This window comes from Salvelinus namaycush, chromosome 34 (genome assembly GCF_016432855.1).
Source record: "Salvelinus namaycush isolate Seneca chromosome 34, SaNama_1.0, whole genome shotgun sequence".
NCBI classification, from domain to species: Eukaryota; Metazoa; Chordata; class Actinopteri; order Salmoniformes; family Salmonidae; genus Salvelinus; species Salvelinus namaycush.
The window spans coordinates 1,521,303-1,542,006 of record NC_052340.1 but is presented as its reverse complement, the minus strand read 5'-3'; the positions used below and the strand labels follow the sequence as shown (position 1 = coordinate 1,542,006).

Genomic DNA, 20,704 nt, shown 5'->3' with positions numbered 1-20,704 from the left:
CAGGATTGTCTGAGACCAGCCCCCCGGACAGCTGAGGAAACGGAGGAGTATTTCTGTCTGTAATAAAGCCCTTTTGTGGGGAAAAACATTCTGTTTGGCTGGGTCTGGCTCCCAGTGGGTGGGCCTGGCTCCCAAGTGGGTGGGCCTATATCCTCTCAGGCCTACCTATGGCTGCACACCTGCCCAATCATGTGAAATCCATAGATTAGGGTCTAATGAAATCATTTCAATTGACTGATTTCCTTATATGAACTGTAACTCAGTAAAAAATGTGCATGTTGCGTTTATTTCTTTTCGGTATACGTTTTTATATATTTCATATATAAAGAAAGATCTTAGATGAGATTCTAATATTTTAGCCAGGCAACAAAGTTTTTGAAATAGGGTGAAAGTTATTTAGGTCACAAGGGTCACCACCTTTGTGAATGGGGAGTACCTGAGCCACCTTCCAAACCTAATTGTCAGGTAAAAAATTTAGGTTAATGATTCCACAATAATTAGGGGGGCAGAGAGCTGAATCAAAAATGGATCAAGCATATAAGCCCCAGTGGCTTATATGCTTGATGACATGTTGAAATTAAAACAAAGATCCCTAGAAGATGGCTTAACCACCGATTCAGCTAGAGGCTGGTAGAGGGAATAGCAGTCAATTGACTGACCAGGGTCAAATACATCACTGGTTCTCTCAAATAAGAAAAAACTGCCAAGATAAAATGCTGGTTAAAAGTATACTTATCCCATTCTTCTCAGTAATGATGCCAGAGTCAGAACTTGCTTTGGCATGGAAGAAGAGGAATTTGTATGCTTCAGTGCATTAACTGTTTTCAAAAATTTGGAAGAGTCAGAGATGGCGCTAAAAAAGTAGCTTGATTTAGCTAGCTTACTGTAATTTCTGGACTATTAAGCGCACCTGAATATAAGCCGCACCCACTGAATTAAAAAAAAAAATGTATTTTGTACATAAATAAGCCGCACATGTCTATAAGCCGCAGGTGCCTACCGGTACATTGAAACAAATGAACTTTACACAGCCTTTAAACGAAACACGGCTTGTAACAATAATAAATAGGCTTTTAAATGAAACATGGCTTGTAACAAAAATAAATAGGCTTTAACGAAACACGGCTTGTAACAAAAATAAAAAAAATAGCAGTAAACAGTAGCCTACCAAGAAAGTCATTGGTCACTATCTTCCTCCTCCTGTGCACTGAAACCACTGAAGTCATCTCCTTCGGTGTCGGAGTTGAATAGCCTCAGAATTGCTTCATCCGATGTTGGATCGTTTGATCGTTCGTTCATTGTCGCTCTCGTCACTTTCATCCGGAGGCAAATTCCCCGCTGAGCTCATGCTGCCCTCTTCAACACGCAGCAGTCCAGCCTTTCGAAACCCGTTGATGATAGTGGATTTTTTGACAATGCTCCACGCTGTCAGGACCCACTGGCATGATGGGAAGTTTGAGCGCGCTCGATTTACGTCACATTATGTGACGGTGCTCAGTTTTTTGGCGGCATGAATCTTGTGAAAGCGGGAAAAATCCATAAATTAGCCGCGTCATTGTATAAGCCGCGAGGTTCAAAGCGTGGGAAAAAGTAGCGGCTTATAGTCCGGAAATTACGGTAATTGAGATAGTACATCTGTTTCTCAATTGTCTGAAAGATTGCCAATCCATTACAGTCAGTTTTCCTTGCTTTGGCCCAGGCCTGGTTTCTCATCTTGATGAGCTCAGATAGCGCTGAAGAAAACCAAGGGTTAAATCTAAATCTCACCCCTTTTAAACAATTCAGAGTTAATCTGGCAGAGGCATAAATACGGAGGATGCAGAGCCAAATCAGGGTCAGGAATAGAGGAGACGGTGGATAATTTACAGTAGAACATTTCATGTAAAAACCCTTGAGAAAAGGACATAATTCCTACCTGTGTCAGACATTATGTAATTTAGTTGCTTATTGTTTACTTGCTCATTGTTTACGACTCAAATTAATAAACATATCATTCATTTATAAATAATTCATTCATTCAGTTTTTTTCCATTTTATAATTAATGAATATAATTACAAATTATGTATGGAAACTTTAACTTCAATACAATTTTATTGATCACAGAATGGAAATTAGAAACTCCCTGAGGGGCAATTAAAAACATCACTAATACCACTGATATAAACCCAACTCACTGTAGGGTTACACATCCAAACTCTGTCCTTTGCCATACAGGATCAGCTCTGTTCAAACGTCACACCTGGAGCACACAAGCGGGTATGATTGGAACAGTTGGAACACTTCCTCATGCCAACTCTCCTAGAGGACAGGAAACAGGCCACACCCACGGCAGGCAGCAAGTGGATTGACCCGCCTGCCCATTGACACCCAGCTGCAGCCCCGTGTTGTGTTTTCCCAGTTGATAGGGAAAGTGGTGATTGTGAAGGGTTCCATGCAACACACACACACACACAAACACACACACTGTGTTCTCCGAACTGCTGAATCAGCAGTGGATATGAAGTTCTAATTTATGTATGCTAAAAGGCAGTTTAAAGGAGCCATTGCTAACTAGCGTTAGCGCAGTGACAAAGTCTACAGGAACAGCTAGCATGCAGAAACATAGAATGTTAGCTGTTCCTGTAGACTTCCAGTCGTTGTGCTAACACTAGTTAGCAATGGCTCCAGATACTACCTTCAACTTCCTTCAAACTGCAGGCAGAGACATAAACATGGTATCCATGAGTTCATGAGTAGACAAAGTGGCAAATTTACAAAATGTCACACTATCCCTTTAAACTCATGTGTAAGTCCATAAAAGGAGGGAAGAGTTACTGTATATATTGTGTTAGGATTCACTAGTGGCTTGAAACAGGCGGATGAACCTCCTTATTGGCCAATGAATGGGTGTACCCAAAGAGGGCAACGCCATGACAATAGCCTCATAGCTCTGCAATTATGGTTGATTTGATTTATTTCATTATCAGCATCAGCCATGAGCTTCTGATATTAACATGGGGTAATAGTTGTAATCCCCTTCCTCATTTCCCATTACGTTGTCAACTTCAGCGTGATCACATCACAGTAATCCATACCAGGGTTGGGGTCAATTCAATTTCAAGGCAGTCAATTATTGGATTGGAATTCCAGTTTACTTCCTGAATTGATTGACTTTAATTGAAATTGACCCCGAACCCTGATCAAAATCAAATAACATTTTATTTGTCACATGCGCCGAATAACCACTAGGCTACCTGGGGCGGCAGGTAGCCTAGTGGTTAGAGCGTTGGACTAGTAACCGAAAGGTTGCAAGATCGAATCCCTGAGCTGACAAGGTAAAAATCTGTTGTTCTGCCCCTGAACAAGGCAGTTAACCCACTAGGCCGTCATTGAAAATAAGAATTTGTTCTTAATAACTGACTTGCCTAGAAGAAAAAAAAAATATTAATAATACAACAGGTATAGATAGACCTTACAGTGAAATGCTTACTTACAAGCCCTTAACCAACAATGCAGTTCAAGAAATACAGGGAATCAGTGACTATTTTAGTTGCGGTTCATTCACAATTAAAGTTTAATAAAGTATATATAATCTCGGTAACCCAGAACTAAAATCTTTTGATACTACACTATTGCTAGTAAATAGTTCGTAGCTGTGTCTTTACCTTTCAGTTAGAAATAGGCTATTTATGCTGCATTTAGACAGGCAGCTGTCACGTCTACCCCCGCTCCTCCTCTCTGGCGCTCGTTGTTGCCAGTTTACTCATCATTACGCACACCTGCCACCATCATTACACGCACCTGCGCATCATGAGACTCACTTGGACTCTATCACTTTCCTGATTACCTCCCCTATATCTGCCACTCCCTTTGGTTCTTTGATTCTGTTCCTGTGTTTTATCTGTACTCTACTTGTGTTTATTGTTTTGTTTTATGTTCCGTTATTTTTTAAATTCACTCCCTGTATTTGCTTCCCGACTCCTAGCGTACACGTTACAGAATAACGCCTAACCAAAAGGAAGCAACAAGGGAATCCAAGATGGCGTAGCAGTGCAGACGTGGTTTGTTGTCCTCTCGTTTACTTTTTGTCTTTTTTGTATATATTCCAATTTATTTTTCAATCTCTTTTTCCATTTTTAAATTAAATATACCTTCCGGTAACCCGCCTCACTCAATGTGACACGGATCCGCTATTTTTTTTTTAGACCCTATAGCCAAAACTTTCATCAGAAGGTAGCCAGCTAATTAGCTAAGTTACTAGCTATTTAGTCATTGTTAGCCACTGCTAGCGGCCTTTACCCTCTGCTCAGGCGCCAGCCATTTTTTTTTAGCCTGGATAATACCTGCCAGCCTCGGACTGTTTTTCTCCACTACAATGCCAGATTCCTGCCGTAAACCCTGGACCATTGATCATCACAGCTAGCTAGTTGCCACTGAGTGACCCAGCCCCGAAGCTAGCCCTGAGCCTGGCGTATCTCCCGGCTAGCAAATGAAATTACCACAACTACAATATCTCTTTCGCCATCTGGCCCGGTCCCTTCGTCGACACGTACCACCTCAACTGGTCAGCAGACGTAATTCCATCAGCTGTGCCTTCAATCGGCCTTTGCCGGACGACGGAGCAGACGCTTCTCCTTACCCCGGACTGCTAACTTAAAACGCTGTGTCTCCCGCGTGCTAGCGTAGTAAAGACTACCTAGCGGCTTCCCTGTTTCATCTATTGCTGTACACTGGACCCTATGATCACTTGGCTACATAGCTGATGCCTGCGTGACTGTTCATTTATCACGGTGCTCCACTTTGTTTACCTTTGTTTATCTGTCGGCCCTAGCCCCGAACTCAGGCCCTGTGTGTAGTTAACCGACCCTCTCTGCCCATTCATCGCCATTTTACCTGTTGTTGTTGACTTAGCTAGCTCTCCCAATCAACACCTGTGATTGCTTTATGCATCGCTTTATGTCTCTCTCTAATGTCAATATGCCTTGTATACTGTTGTTTAGGATTATCAGCATTGCTTTAGTTTACTGTGGAGCCCCTAGTCCCACTGTACATGCCTTAGATACCTCCATTGTCCCACCTCCCACACATGCGGTGACCTCACCCAGTATAACCAGCATGTCCAGAGATGCAACCTCTCTTATCATCACTCAGTGCCTAGGCTTTTCTCCACTGTACCCGCACCCCACCATACCCCTGTCTGCACATTATGCCCTGAATCTATTCTACCACGCCCAGAAATATGCTCCTTTTATTCTCTGTCCCCAACACACTACACGACCAGTTTTGCTAGCCTTTAGCCGTACCCTCATCCTACTCCTCCTCTGTTCCTCGGGTGATGTGGAGGCTAACCCAGGCCCTGCGTGTCCCCAGGCACTCTCATTTGTTGACGTCTGTAATTGAAAAAGCCTTGGTTTCATGCATGTTAACATCAGAAGCCTCCTCCCTAAGTTTGTTTTACTCACTGCTTTAGCACACTCCGCCAACCCTGATGTCCTTGCCGTGTCTGAATCCTGGCTAAGGAAGGCCACCAAAAATTCTGAGATTTCCATACCCAACTACAACATTTTCCGTCAAGATCGAACTGCCAAAGGGGGAGTAGTTTCAATCTACTGCAGACGTAGCTTGCAAAGTTCTGTCATACTTTCCAGGTCTATGCCCAAACAGTTCGAGCTTCTAATTTTAAAAATGAATCTCTCCAGAAATAAGTCTCTCACTGTTGCCGCCTGTTATAGAGCTCCCAGCTGTGCCCTGTACACCATATGTGAATTGATTGCCCCCCATCTATCTTCAGAGTTCGTTCTGTTAGGTGACCTAAACTGGGATATGCTTAACACCCCAGCAGTCCTACAATCTAAGCTTGATGCCCTCAATCTCACACAAATGATCAAGGAAACCACCAGGTACAACCCTAAATCTGTAAACATGGGCACTCTCATAGATATTATCCTGACCAACTTGCCCTCCAAATACACCTCTGCTGTTTTCAATCAGGATCTCAGTGATCACTGCCTCATTGCCTGCATCTGCTATGGGTTCGTGGTCAAACGACCACCCCTCATCACTGTCAAACGCTCCCTAAAACACTTCTGCGAGCAGGCCTTTCTAATCGACCTGGCTCAGGTATCCTGGAAGGATGGTCGTTCTTTAAAAGTAATTTCCTCACCATCTTAAATAAGCATGCCCCTTTCAAAAAAATGTAGAACTAAGAACATATATAGCCCTTGGTTCACTCCAGACCTGACTGCCCTTGACCAGCACAAAAACATTCTGTGGCGGACTGCAATAGCATCGAATAGTCCCCGCGATATGCAACTGTTCAGGGAAGTCAGGAACCATTACACACAGTCAGTCAGGAAAGCAAAAGCTAGCTTTTTCAAACAGAAATTTGCATCCTGTAGCTCTAACTCCAAAAAGTTTTGGGACACTGTAAAGTCCATGGAGAACAAGAGCACCTCCTCCCAGCTGCCCACTACACTGAGGCTAGGCGACACGGTCACCACCGATACATCCACGATAATCGAAAATTTCAATAAGCATTTCTCTACGGCTGGCCATGCTTTCCTCCTGGCTACCCCAACTCCGGCCAACAGTTCCGCACCCCTCGCAGCTACTTGCCCGAGCCTCCCCAGCTTCTCCTTCACCCAAATCCAGGTCGCAAATGTTCTGAAAGAGCTGCAAAATCTGGACCCGTACAAATCAGCTGGGCTAGACAATCTGGACCCTCTCTTTCTAAAATGATCGGCCGCCAATGTTGCAACCCCTATTACCAGTCTGTTCAACCTCTCTTTCGTTTAGTCCGAGATCCCTAAAGATTGGAAAGCTGCCGCTGTCATCCCCCTCTTCAAAGAGGGTGACACTCTAGACCCAAACTGTTATAGACCTATATCCATCCTGCCCTGCCTTTCTAAAGTCTTTGAAAGCCAAGTTAATAAACAGATCACTGACCATTTCGAATTCCACCGTACCTTCTCCGCTGTGCAATCTGGTTTCCGAGCTGGTCACGGGTGCACCTCAGCCACGCTCAAGGTACTAAACGATATCATAACCACCATCGATATAAGACAGTACTGTGCAGCTGTCTTCATCGACCTGGCCAAGGCTTTCGACTCTGTCAATCACCGTATTCTTATCGGCAGACTCATTAGCCTTGGTTTCTCAAATGACTGCCTCGCCTGGTTCACCAACTACTTCTCAGACAGAGTTCAGTGTGTAAAATCGGAGGGCCTGTTGTCCGGACCTCTGGCAGTCTCTATGGGGGTACCACAGGGTTCAATTCTCGGGCCAACTCTTTTCTCTGTATATATGAACGATGTCGCTCTTGCTGTGGGTGATTCCCTGATCCACCTCTATGCAGACGACACCATTATGTATACATCTGGCCCTTCGTTGGACATTGTGTTAACTAACCTCCAAACGAGCTTCAATGCCATACAACACTCCTTCTGTGGCCTCCAACTGCTCTTAAACGCTAGCAAAACCAAATGCATGCTTTTCAACCGTTTGCTGCTCGCACCCGCCCGCCCGACTAGCATCACTACTCTGGACGGTTCTGACCTAGAATACGTGGACAACTACAAATACCTAGGTGTCTGGCTAGACTGTAAACTCTCCTTCCAGACTCATATCAAACATCTCCAATCCAAAATCAAATCTAGAATTGGCTTTCTATTTCGCAACAAAGCCTCCTTCACTCACGCCGCCAAACTTACCCTAGTAAAACTGACTATCCTACCGATCCTTGACTTCGGCGATGTCATCTACAAAATAGCTTCCAATAATCTACTCAGACAATTGGAGGCAGTCTATCACAGTGCCGTCCGTTTTGTTACCAAAGCGCCTTATGCCACCCACCACTGCGACCTGTATGCTCTAGTTGGCTGGCCCTCGCTACATATTCGTCGCTAGACCCACTGGCTCCAGGTAATCTATAAGTCTATGCTAGGTAAAGCTCCGCCTTATCTCAGCTCACTGGTCACAACAACACCCACCCGTAGCACGTGCTCCAGCAGGTGTATCTCACTGGTCACCCCCAAAGCCAACACCTCCTTTGGCTGCCTTTCCTTCCAGTTCTCTGCTGCCAGTGACTGGAACAAATTGCAAAAATTGCTGAAGCTGGAGACTTACATTTCCCTCACTAACTTTAAACATCAGCTATCTGAGCAGCTAACCGATCGCTGCAGCTGTACATAGTCCATCTGTAAATAGCCCACCCAATCTACCTACCTCATCCCCATATTGTTTTTATTCACAATGCTGCTCTTTTGCAAACCAGTATCACTACTTACACACCATCATCTGCTCATCATCCACTCGAGTTATAATCTGCTAAATTGTAATTACTTTTCTTCTATGGCCTATTTATTGCCATACCTCCTCATGCCATTTGCACACACTGTATATAGACTTTATTTTTTTTCTCTATTGTGTTATTGATTGTACGCTTGTTTATTCCATGTGTAACTCTGTGTTGTTTCTGTCGCACTGCTTTGCTTTATCTTGGCCAGGTAGCAGTTGTAAATGAGAACTTGTTCTCAACTAGCTTACCTGGTTAAATAAAGGTGAAGTAAAAATTTGTTTTTTAAAGACTCCCGTGCCTCGGGCGGCCTCGTCAGCTTCCCGCGCCTCGGGCGGCCTCGTCAGCTTCCCGCACGGCCTCAGCTAAGGATTCACTTGCATGCTTGTCACATGCTGGAACCTTAAAAAATCCGCACTGGATCGAATTGTCTCAGTTGCTAGAACATGAGAATTACGAAGCTCTTCCACAACCGCCCTATCATTCAGGGCAAATGAGTGATGGGAATATTAAGTGATATGCTATGACAAGAGATTGCCCTGTTTATGGAAGTAAGCCATTTCTCAGCTAAATGTGGTATAGGATAGCCATGAAAGATCAGACCATTAGACCTTCATTGTTGATACCATCTGTTTCAATGTGCATATGGTCATCAAGCTTATTGAATTACTTTATTACCCCCCTGCTGCATCTACTCATTTGGATTAATTAAGTGACAATGCCCTCGAAACCAGTGTTTGGAGGATATATTGGCATGGGTATTCAATAATATTCAAATAATAATTGACATTTTCATGAAACATTATTTTGATGAATTTATTAATATTATTTCATCCTTCTACAAGATCTAGTTCCGACACCAATCTAGAGTTGCTACCCAAAGCCGGCTGGTTGTTCATTCAGTTCGGTTGCTAGAGATGCGACCCAGACGTTTAGCCTTTTTGTTTTGAATCTATGGACGCGACCCAGTCGTTCATTCTAAATGTTCCATTGCCATACTGGCTGGCAACGTTCTTAACCTTTGCTTGCTAGCTAACCAACTACGGCTAATTTACAGTCAAGTCAAAAAGTGCAGCCAGAATAACAGCAAAGTAGCTGCATTTGCATAAGCTGTTTTCTAGTGACATTTATTTGGATACATCCATAACAATGAGCTAATGAGGAGCGATTTCGCTTGGCATAGAAAATGTGCTCACTCGTCAGGACGCTGTTGTTCAGAGGAGCTAGCCAATAACACAGCTAACATAATCACTTCAAACGGAAGCTGGGAAGACTGCAAACTAGCTGCACTTTGTTTCGTTTGATCTTTTTTTAATTGACTTTTCTTTGTATATATATCCATAAAAATGATGCCAGCTGATCTATGATTTAGACTGGCTGAGAAACGCTGCCCCCCTGTCTGTTGTTCCGACACGTTCATTAATATGTGACAGCTGGAGATCAAATTCGATTATTGAAACAATGTTGCAAATGTCGGAGATAGACAGCAAGGTTTATACATATCTCCGCTGTTGAAAACTAAATGTAAATTTAAAAGAAATGTGAGAATGTCTAGATTATTTTTATAGTTAGAGATCAAGTTTATAAAGTGTCTGGCTGGGCTGTTGAGACAGTGGATTGGCAGTCAGATGCAACATAGTAAATAGGCATTTTAACGTAGTAGATTTAGCCGGTGCTTACTTGTGGACTAGACAACGGCTGGAATGCAGTTTTAACCAATCAGCATTCAGGATTAGACCCACCTGTTGTAGAATCTGATACAATACACCATTGGATTCCAAGTTTATAGAGTATTGGTAGCTGACAGTAGGGTTGCAAAGGCTCGGAAACTTTCCGCAAAATTTTCAAGGGGAAGTTCAGCCCGAGAATTTGGGGAATTTTACTTAAATTCATCAAAAAAGTTAGCTTATAAAACAGTGAACCTTTTTTGTGGAATACACAAGGTAATTCTAGGTCTTGTAGCATATTTTGGTTAAACTATCCCCAATTCAATGGAATTGCAACCCTCTGCATGCACAGTACATTCTTCCATCACATGTACAGCTGATTCTCAAGATCTTGCACACTAATGAGATGCTATTGAGCCCACACTACTACTGTAATGAACACGAGGGGAGACAGAGAGCTGGTTTCAAGTGCAGGGCGCAGCAGGTGTTTATTGCAAAGGACCACAGGAGGCGGCAGGTAGCTGGGTCCAGGGGCAGGCAGAAGGTCATACACAGGGTGTCCAAAAAGGCAACAGTACAGGCAGGGAAAAGGCTAGTATCGTAGTCCGGGAGATCAGGCAATAGGTAGATAACAGGAAATCCGATAGGCTAATGTACAGGCAGGGAATAGGCAAAAGGCGTCGTTAGTGAGGCAGGCAAAAACTATCATACACGGGAGCAGTAAATCACTGAAAGACGTGTGGCACAAAACAAACAATACCTCAGTGATGGGGTGCAAAGAACTGAAAAAAATAGTGTGTGATAATGACATACCCCTCAACCAGTATTCTACAAAAGCACAGACACAAGGGACAACAGACACACCGGTCTCTACATTGCATATGAGCTGAAGGCAGTCATCAATGACCTTGGACCACAGAAGTATTTGCACTGGTGACAGACAATGCTGCGAACATGAAGGCTGCTTGGTCTAAAGTGGAGGAGTTCTACCCTCACATCACACCCATTGGCTGTGCTGCTCATGCATTGAATCTGCTCCTCAAGGACATCATGGCACTGAAAACAATGGATACACTCTACAAGAGTGCCAAGGAAATGGTTAGGTGTGTGAAGGGTCGTCAAGTTATATCAGCAATCTACTTCACCAAGCAAAGTGAGAAGAATAAGAGCACCACATTGAAGCTGCCCAGCAACACCCATTGGGTTGGTGTTGTCATGTTTGACAGTCTCCTGGGGGGGAAGGAGTCTCTCCAAGAAATGGCCATATCACAGTCTGCCGATATGGACAGCCCCATCAAGAGGATCCTCCTGGATGATGTATTTTGGGAGAGTGGTAAGCAGCCTGAAACTCCTGAAACCTATAGCAGTAGCCATTGCACAGATTGAGGGAGACAATGCCATCCTGTCTGATGTTCAGACTCTGCTTGCAGATGTAAGAAGAAATACGTACTGCCCTGCCCACTTTACTGTTGCTCCAAGCAGAGGAAACTGCAGTTCTGAAATACATCAAAAAGCGTGAAGACTTCTGCCTGAAGTCCATACACGCCACAGCGTACATGTTGGACCCCAAGTATGCTGGCAAGAGCATCCTGTCTGGTGCAGAGATCAACAAGGCCTATGGTGTCATCACTACCGTGTCTCACCACCTTGGCCTGGATGAGGGCAAGGTTCTTGGCAGTCTGGCGAAGTACACTTCCAAGCAAGGGCTTTGGGATGGAGAAGCAATATGGCAGTCGTGCCAGCATATCTCATCAGCCACCTGGTGGAAGAGATTTTGTGGATCTGAGGCTCTTTCCCCGTTGCCACATCATCCTCCAAATCCCACCAACATCAGCCATCTCAGAACGCAACTGGTCCTTGTTTGGGAACACACACACACAACAGGCTGACAAATACAAGGGTTGAAAAATTGGTGGCCATCCAGGCAAATTTTATGCTTTTTGAGCCTGACAACGAGCTGTCCTCAACAAGGTTGGAAAGTGACAGTTAAGATGAGGCCTCAGTCTGATGTTCAAGAGGTGGACCAGGGAGATGACATGGAAGCTTGAGAGGAAGACAAACAAAGCTTTAGGTTCTAGACTATAATTTTACAGATGTATGTTGAAAATGTTTTTGGGAGATACAATGGATCACTTGGGATCATTCAATTTTCCCTTTGGTTGTTCAGTGAAATCATCCCATGAGAAGAGTCAACTCATTTAATTCAAGTTCAATTCAAACTAAATTGCTTTATTTCTATTGGAAGGATTATCATTTGCAATTGTCTACTTATAAGGTAAAGGGTTTATGTTTCTGTCTCCATTTGATATGGTAAATATATCCAATGCCAAAAAGATCTACATTTCAATGGTATTACTATTAAATTGCATATATTCCCGTTAATTCCCATGAAAAGTTTACACCTCTGAATATTCCCCAAAATGTGCAACCCTAGCTGACAGACAAATATTTTGCCTCTGAATTCCACTTGGATATATGCTATACGCTCTCTTTATCAATTAGGTTTACAGTATAAGGTAGAAAGAAGCAGTGCCTCAGTACAGCCGGCATCCAGCTGGTTTGTGTGTGTGGTAGGTAGGCTACAGGTACAGATACAGGCTACTAGCCTAGGTGCTAGACAGTGGTGTAAAAAGTAAGGATACCTGAATAGAAAATGACTCAAGTAAAAGTGAGTCACCCAGTAAAATACTACTTGAGTAAAAGTATTTGGTTTTACATTTATTTAGTATCAAAAGTAAATGTAATCGCTAAAATATACTTAAGTATAAAATGTAGCCCTACATGTAAAAGTATGAATCATTTCTTATTCCTTACATTAAGCCAACCAGACGGCACAATTCTTGTTTTATTTATTTATGGATAGCCAGGGGCACACCAACACTCTGACATCATTTACAAATAAAGCATGTGTTTAATGAGTCCGCCAGATCAGAGGCAGTAGGGATGACAAGGGCCGTTTTCTTAATAAGTGTGTGAATTGGACCATTTTCCTGTGCTGCTAAGCATTCAAAATGTAACGAGTACTTTTGGGAGTCAGGGAAATGTATGGAATAAGAAGTACATTCTTTTCTTTAGGGATGTAGTGAAGTAAAAGTTGTCAAATTAATAGTAAAGTACATATACCAAAAAACTACATAAGTAGTGAAAGTATTTTTTACTTAATTTACACCACTGTGGCTAGGTTTGCTTTACCTCATCCCCAGGCTATATTGCGCGCAGGAAGTATGAATGATGCACGAGATCGGTTTGCGCGCCCAGGAAGTATGGATCGCTTTGCGTGATGGAGACCTGCCTTTCTCATCGACTTTGGTAAAAATTATGTTACCGAACACATGTAAGCTGCTAGCGCACCTCCTGCCAAGCAGCCCACCATCGCTTTCGTTTACAATGCCGGACCCCCCTCTCGCTAACTCGCTTAACCGCCCCCCTGCGCTCTCTCCCTCCCTCACACACACACACACTCGCAAAAATAGTTATTCTCCCTCTCGCTCTCTTTCTCTCAGCCTCCGAGAATTGCTTGTCCGAACCACAACCACGTAGGATTGCATAGTTAGAAAAAGAAAGGCTGCTTGCAAACCGGGCGACGAAGAGCAGGCTCCACCGGTTGCTCTGATAGTACTTTTCACTACAGGCTACCGTGAGATTTGTGCTTAGATCATTCCAACAGGGCACAGACGTCAATTCACATTGGTTCATATTCATTTGAAAGAATTTACGTGGAAATAACATTGATTCAACCAGTGTGTGCCCAATGGGTTTGAATTATGTCAGTTTAGGATGCTCAGTACCTGTGATTATGAAGGCGACAGATTTTCGACGGTCCTCCAATTTGTTGTGACTCCGTCTTCCAGAGAACATTGGGATTTCGAATTTGGATTATTTTTTACCTGGGGCTCGCGTGTCGAGCCCGTAGTTGAGCAAAAGACAATGCCGTCCGCGGGCTGCGGGGCTAGTGAGTGAGCAGTGTGTCCGCGCACATCCAGTACGCTGCTGCCACTGAACTCAGATAGTTGTGGAATGTCGAGCACTGGAAATTTAAGAGGAATGAAAACGATGGATAATGAAACTATTTACGGGATATTTTATCTGGATACCTGGGAATAATCTGGACTGGAGATAAAGAGCAATACCTTGGAGAAATCTGCACAATATACATTTATGAATTAATGTATTTAGAGATATAGTAGCTTACCTATTTGTAAAGACTGCCATTGCAATATTTTATATGAATATCGACGTTAACATTATTTGGATCACAAATATGTTTGATTTCAGCATTCAGCAAGTTGTCATTTTATTCACCTTACCTACATATTTGTCATAATGGGGCACTTATGCAACCTCATGCATTGGACCAGCCATAATCAGCACCCTCAGCAATATATTGACAACATCTCCCTCATAGAAGATTTGGATACGATTCAAGTGGTCTACACTCAGGTCAATCTACCGGGGAGATGGCGGCGGCGCTCGCCAGCTCCCTGATACGACAGAAACGTCAAGCAAGAGAGGGAAACAGCGAAAAGGTCGCCACTTCCAAACGGCGCACCGGTCCCAGCAAAGATCCCCGCTCCTTGTGCGAGAGGCATATATTTACTGTCTTCAGCAAAGTTCGGTTCTGCAGCGGCAAGAAAAGACCAGTCCGCAGGAAACCAGGTCAGTGACCTCAGAGCAGCGCTGCGTTCAGTACATAAAAACGTAATAGAACGTTCAATTTAACGGAAACTGTACTGAACGACCATGGAAAAACGGGGAGGGGTTGGGATGTGGTATAAAAATGCACTGCTGCCCTTTAAATACTTAACCCATTGCTTCAAGCCACACCCCGCACCCCCACTGAGCGGAGCAAACATATTATCTCAAAGTCTGTTCAAGAACATACAGTACAAGGACGTTTTGGGAAATGGTGTCTTTCAGTACAAATCGTTCAGAATTTTAACAAACGTTCAAGCAAACTGAAAGTATTTTTTGTTGTTGTTGATAATCACAGGGTATGCTGTGATTAGTCACGATTAATCGCAAATTAAGAATTTGATCAAATTAAACTATAATCTAAGATTTTTTTAAATATAAAAAGCATTACAATAATATTGACTTGTGGATTATATACAAAGTATTGATTAGAAAAATGGAAACCTCAATGTCAACTTGTTTTGACATTGCATTGTTGTTTTTAGCTGTACAGATAATGCATTTTGGATGCTTTCAGACAATGAGATTAATCGCGATAAAAAAAAAAATTGTGCACTAAAATTACAAAAAGCTAACTCAAGTTAACTGATTAACTCAGACAGACCTAATTCAAAATAAATCTCTTTGTAGAAAAGTATCTGTTTACATTCATTCCAAAAGCAAACACATTCACACATTTTCAAATACATAAAAATGTAGTTTAGGCCTGTGTAGTAAATGTAACAAAAACCAATGGACAGCTAACAATAACAGATGCTAGCTAGGACGAAATGGAAGGATAGCGATCACCTTTCACTAAGCTAGCTAGCAGTTAGCCATTAACATGCAATGATTAGATACACATTTCATAGAAAGTAACCTTCTAAAATACATCTAATTACCGTGGTTCATATGTACACATTTAAATACACTCAATATGAGGTCTCGTTTGTAAAAATATATATATAAAAAAAAAATTGAACTATTTAAGAGCCGAAACATTTATAATGGAAATAAAATATATTTCAGAAACGCCATCTTGTTCTCATTGACTTGCATACAAACATAACTAGCTAGCTAGCTACATAGCTTGGCTACACTCATGTAAATGTGAAAATCTCACTTGGTCAAAACAATTAAGTTATACATGAAAATTACCAGAACTCAACACCGTTTAGTTAAACATGTTATCTCTAGATTTTTTAAACATAACCATGGGTAGAAACAAAAAAACAGGATAAAAATAAGGAGACACTGGGAGCTAGCTTCTCTGTTCTTTTCACTGGGCTTCATCCAACAGTCACGGACCAATGTACGAAAAAAAGAGGCGGTGCCTGCAGCAATAACACTCCGAATACCTCTAACTTGTGGTAGTGTTAAGTATACATGTATATCAATGCAACTCTGTGGAGGACTACAATAATAATGGAGTGGATGAGCTTACAAGTAAGAAATTATTATTTTGTATGATCAGCTAGGCTAAGTAACCTTTTCGCAGAATATGCAATTTCACATTCCACATGTTAACACCACCTTTTCACATGTGAGGAGTATAACACTATTTCACCCACACGTGTGAACTTACAATTGTGAAGTTTTCTTACATGTGAAACTGCAAATGTGAACTTGTTATTATTCTAAGTTCATCATGTGAGAAAAGACAAAACAATTAAATAAATTGTTGTTGTGCGGGTTCCTCCAGTACATGAAGTGAAGGAAGGCACACTAACGACCTAGACCAGAGCTATCAGTGTCCATGTTAAGGTGAACTATTGTTGGTGAAGAATGCTTTATTGATCCACCAATGGGCCAATTTCTCACAGTTCGGCTACAAGCAAGTTAGTCAGAGGTTTAAGAGTATCATATCTATCACCGATAGATGAGAGATCCTTTATCCGTATCCCTCCACCTTTTCAGTGTTTCTATCATCCACTGGGTCTGCCTCATCATCAGTGTTTAACTGGCACACCGACTTGCTCTAAATAGTGCTGTATTTTAGTCTTTTTCTGTCTCTTCCTGCATGATTTGGGCGTCAAGCGGCTGTAGTGCCAAGTTTATCTGTCCCACATTGTGTGCCCTGTTCATGATTTGGAGGTGGTTTCTTAGACCGTTTGTTTTTCGGTTCGGTTTTGATCCACCAACTGAACCTTTTTTTATCTATAAGACTGGGAGATGGTTTTCCACTGATTAGTGTCATGTTGGTATATGCATGCTCTGAATGGCCCTAAAGTACAGTCGTGATTAACCTCTTCCTTTTATTCTCTTTACCTCCTTTTATTCTCTTTACCATTGAGTGATGGTCTGAAGAGATGGCGCAAGAGAATCTGTCTGCCTCTGTCATGATGGGAGGCATTGTTTGCTTCTGTGTCATCACATGTATCACATGGCATTTCATTCATTATGTAGCCTATCACATGGTACTGCAATAATGGGTACTAACTCAGGCTTACACTATAAGACCAAGAGTTTTTCCTGATCACGCGACCAGACCAGGAAGAGCTCTGGGCCTTAGTTATAGTCTAGTTTTTGCTGGTCTGTCCCTAATCATTGAAAATGGTATTAAGAGTATGAGGGCATGGCATTCAAGTGTTTTGGTGTCTGAGCGACCTGGGCCTTGTTCATTGCAATGGAAAAACAAAAATGACTATTCTTATTGGACACATTCAGGTAGTTCCTCCTTGTTTCAGTCCATTTTATAATGTTTGGTGCTTAATGAACATGACCCAAGCAGCTAGCTAACCCTTATCCCCGTTGTGTTGTGTTGCAGAGCCGCAGCTGAAGGGCATTGTGACGCGACTGTTCAGCGAGCAGGGCTTCTACCTGCAGATGAAGCCGGACGGCACCATAAATGGGACCAAGGACGAGAACAGCGACTACAGTGAGATTATATGACACACATTACACTTCCCAACATGCACATCTCCTATCATACAATCTTAAAGTACAATACACTTTGTCCTGGTGAGGTCACGTGAGTACGAAGAAATGCCTAGCCGTTACGATAACAAATGCCATTTCATCATGATAGTGTACATGGATATTAACAAACCACAATCTAGAATTCCACAGAGATCACCTGTGCAAGCCTCACCACTCCACGCACACCTGTCTGCATTGCCTTCACACACCTGTCGAACAGGGTTACGTTTGTGTCACCTTCACAAACACAAACAACTCTGTGTGTGACCAGCTACATCTGTGCAGACACACTGAAAAGAGTGGAGTTGAGTAGAGAGGAGTGATGGATGGCCCGCACTCTGTCGCTGTATTTCTCAGCTAGGCGGGCCGCTTCACCCCAACTATAATTGTCATCGCTCTCCACTCTGTTTTCTCAAACAATCTATTAACTGTTGGGCCAGGAGCATTCCCCTCCATCCGTCTGGCAGGAAGGTAATCTGTCCCCTCCCTGACTTACATGCAGTATCAGCCTGGAGGTACACAAGTTACGTGCATGTACACCGTGACTTGTGTACGTTGTACACACACACACACACACACACACACACACACACACACACACACACACACACACACACACACACACACACACACACACACACACACACTAAAGTGACAGATAAAGTTGATGTCCAGAGCAAAGGGTTGGCCCTGTAAGTTACTTTTATCCAAAGCGATTTACAGTCATACAGTACGTTCATACATTTTTGTATGGTGGGTGGTCCAAGCTATCGAATCCACAATCCTGGCATTGCAAGCGCCGGGCTCTACCAACTGAGCCACAGAGGACCACACATCCAACCTGTCTCAATAGATATGAAGAGTATTAAGTAAGTAGTTAACCTGTGTGCTTGGTTGACTCACACACAACAACTTTTTACCCTATCTATGTCAGAGTGTGTGTGTTAGTGCTGCAGCACACACTGTATTGCAGGGGCGAGATTACCTACTGTACCTGGCAGTCGTGTAACGGTAGAGAAGAGTGGGCGGCGGCAGCCACAGTTCCCACAGTAACTCAACTCGCAACTCTGCTGAACAAAAAACTATTCGGCAAAGAAAAGTCAAACTTCCTCCCCTTTCTCCTCTGCTATACCAGGGGGGGAGAAGAAGAAGAAGGCCTCTCATTGTATCAGAAGGAAAAGATCACAGCATATGAGTCTCCAGAGCTTTAGGGGAAGGAGAATAGAAGAAGAAACAGCTGGCAAGATGTTGGGCTTATTTCTTTCACATCTCCTACTCATTTTGAAGAGATAGATGGAATAGAGAAGTCAGAAGGATGTGATGTAAACTCAATGAGCTCTATGAGATGGAGAGAGGAAGAAAGGAGAGGAGGAAAGAGAAGAGAGGAAAGCTGATAAGAGGAGGGGAAGAGAGGAAAAGATGGGGGGAACGAGAATAGAGGATGTAAAAAGGGCTGATAAGAGGAGGAGGATAGAAGAGAAGAGAGGAAAGGAGAGGTTGGAGCTGGTCCAAAAACTCTTGTTTCCCGGTCCAAAATGACAGGCAGCCGCCTGCCCAGTTGTGCTTTTTCAGAGTGAATGTATGGTGGGTGTACAGTACAATATGTGTTTTCGTGTAGAGAGAGAGGATTAATGCCTGGTGAGCTGTGTAGCCGGAGGGCTCCTTCTTCACACAGGAGCTCAGTTGCACCCACTCACGATGCTGGAGTATTTTTGCATCCCCTCCTTACCCCGTTGGATTTGTGTCCTCGCGGATTATATCACCTATCCCTCTCCGTTAAAAAACAACAACTTTTATCTGCCTAGCCCACATCAGCGCATCCGATAGGCTTAGCGTTGTTACGTGATCCATGAACGATCGTCCCAGCTCTGCTTTGTGAGGATTGGCATTGTGGAGCTCCATAAGGTTGGCGTTAACATGAGGTTTATGGGCTGCCGAAATTAAAGTGCTTTTTTTTCTGGGCTTTGGCTCAGAATCCAGGAAGCAGTGGTGAGAAATGCTGCCAGGTCTTAGGAGGGTTTTAAGGATATGATGTTAAAGGGACAATATGGGATTGGTACATACATTTTTGGACCTATAATAAATTATTTGATACATAGCCATTGATTCTTAAAAAATATAATTGATAAATGCTTCATGAGCGTAGTTCAACTGTCACCTTAAATATAAGCTATCTTAAATCCATTTTTTGTAAACAATGTAATTGTAAACAAACACTGTATAGCCTAAAAACATTGTTAGGGCATGCACTCGATCCATAGCGCAGCGCTGTGGACAGCTGACAATTTCGTTTTTTAAGGTCATTTCCAATTGAGCTGACATGTACAGCATTTCCCGTGACTGCAGTCACCATGATAGCGAGAACATTGCCTTTTACATTTTTCCAAATCCCAGATTGCCCCTTCAAGTTATGAGCATATTAGGATAAATGAGGTAGGAGCTGAGGGTGATGCAAGGAGAACAGTTAATGCAGGGATCACTGTCCTGTGTGGCTAAGTTGGTAGAGCATAGTACTTGCAATGTCAGGATACTGTGTTCGATTTCTGCTGGGGTCACCCATACAAAAATGTATGCATTTTTATTTATTTTATTTCACCTTTTTTTTAACCAGGTAGGCTAGTTGAGATCAAGTTCTCATTTACAACTGCGACCTGGCCAAGATAAAGCAAAGCGGTGCGACACAAACAACCACACAGAGTTACACATGGAATAAACAAACATATAGTCAATAATACAATAGAAAAAGTCTATATATAGTGTGTGCAAATGAGGTAGGGTAAGGCAATAAATAGGCCATAGTGGTGAAATAATTACAATATAGCAATTAAACACTGGAGTGGTAGATGTGCAGAAGATGAATGTGCAAGTAGAGATACTGGTGTGCAAAGGAGAAAAATAAATAACAGTATGGGGATGAGGTAGTTGGATGGGCTATGTACGGGTGCAGTGATCTGTGAGCTGCTCTGACAGCTGGTGCTTGAAGTTAGTGAGGGAGATATGTCTCCAGCTTCAGTGATTTTGGCAGTTCGTTCCAGTCATTGGCAGCAGAGAACTGGAAGGAAAGGCGGCCAATGGATGAATTGGCTTTGGGGGTGACTAGTGAATATACCTGCTGGAGCACGTGCTACGAGTGGGTGCTGACCAGTGAGCTGAGATAAGGCGGAGCTTTACCTA

The 20,704-nt window shown here is 42.9% G+C and overlaps 1 protein-coding gene across 1 annotated transcript in view; it reads left to right on the top strand.

Moving 5' to 3' along the window:
• Window positions 1-20,704, top strand: part of LOC120028846 (fibroblast growth factor 12-like) — an 82,446-nt gene that overhangs the window by 33,603 nt on the left and 28,139 nt on the right. Inside the window, exon 2 of the mRNA XM_038974091.1 lies at window positions 17,379-17,489. Coding sequence (XP_038830019.1) covers window positions 17,379-17,489 — 111 coding nt within the window. The remainder of the gene's footprint in view (window positions 1-17,378; window positions 17,490-20,704) is intronic.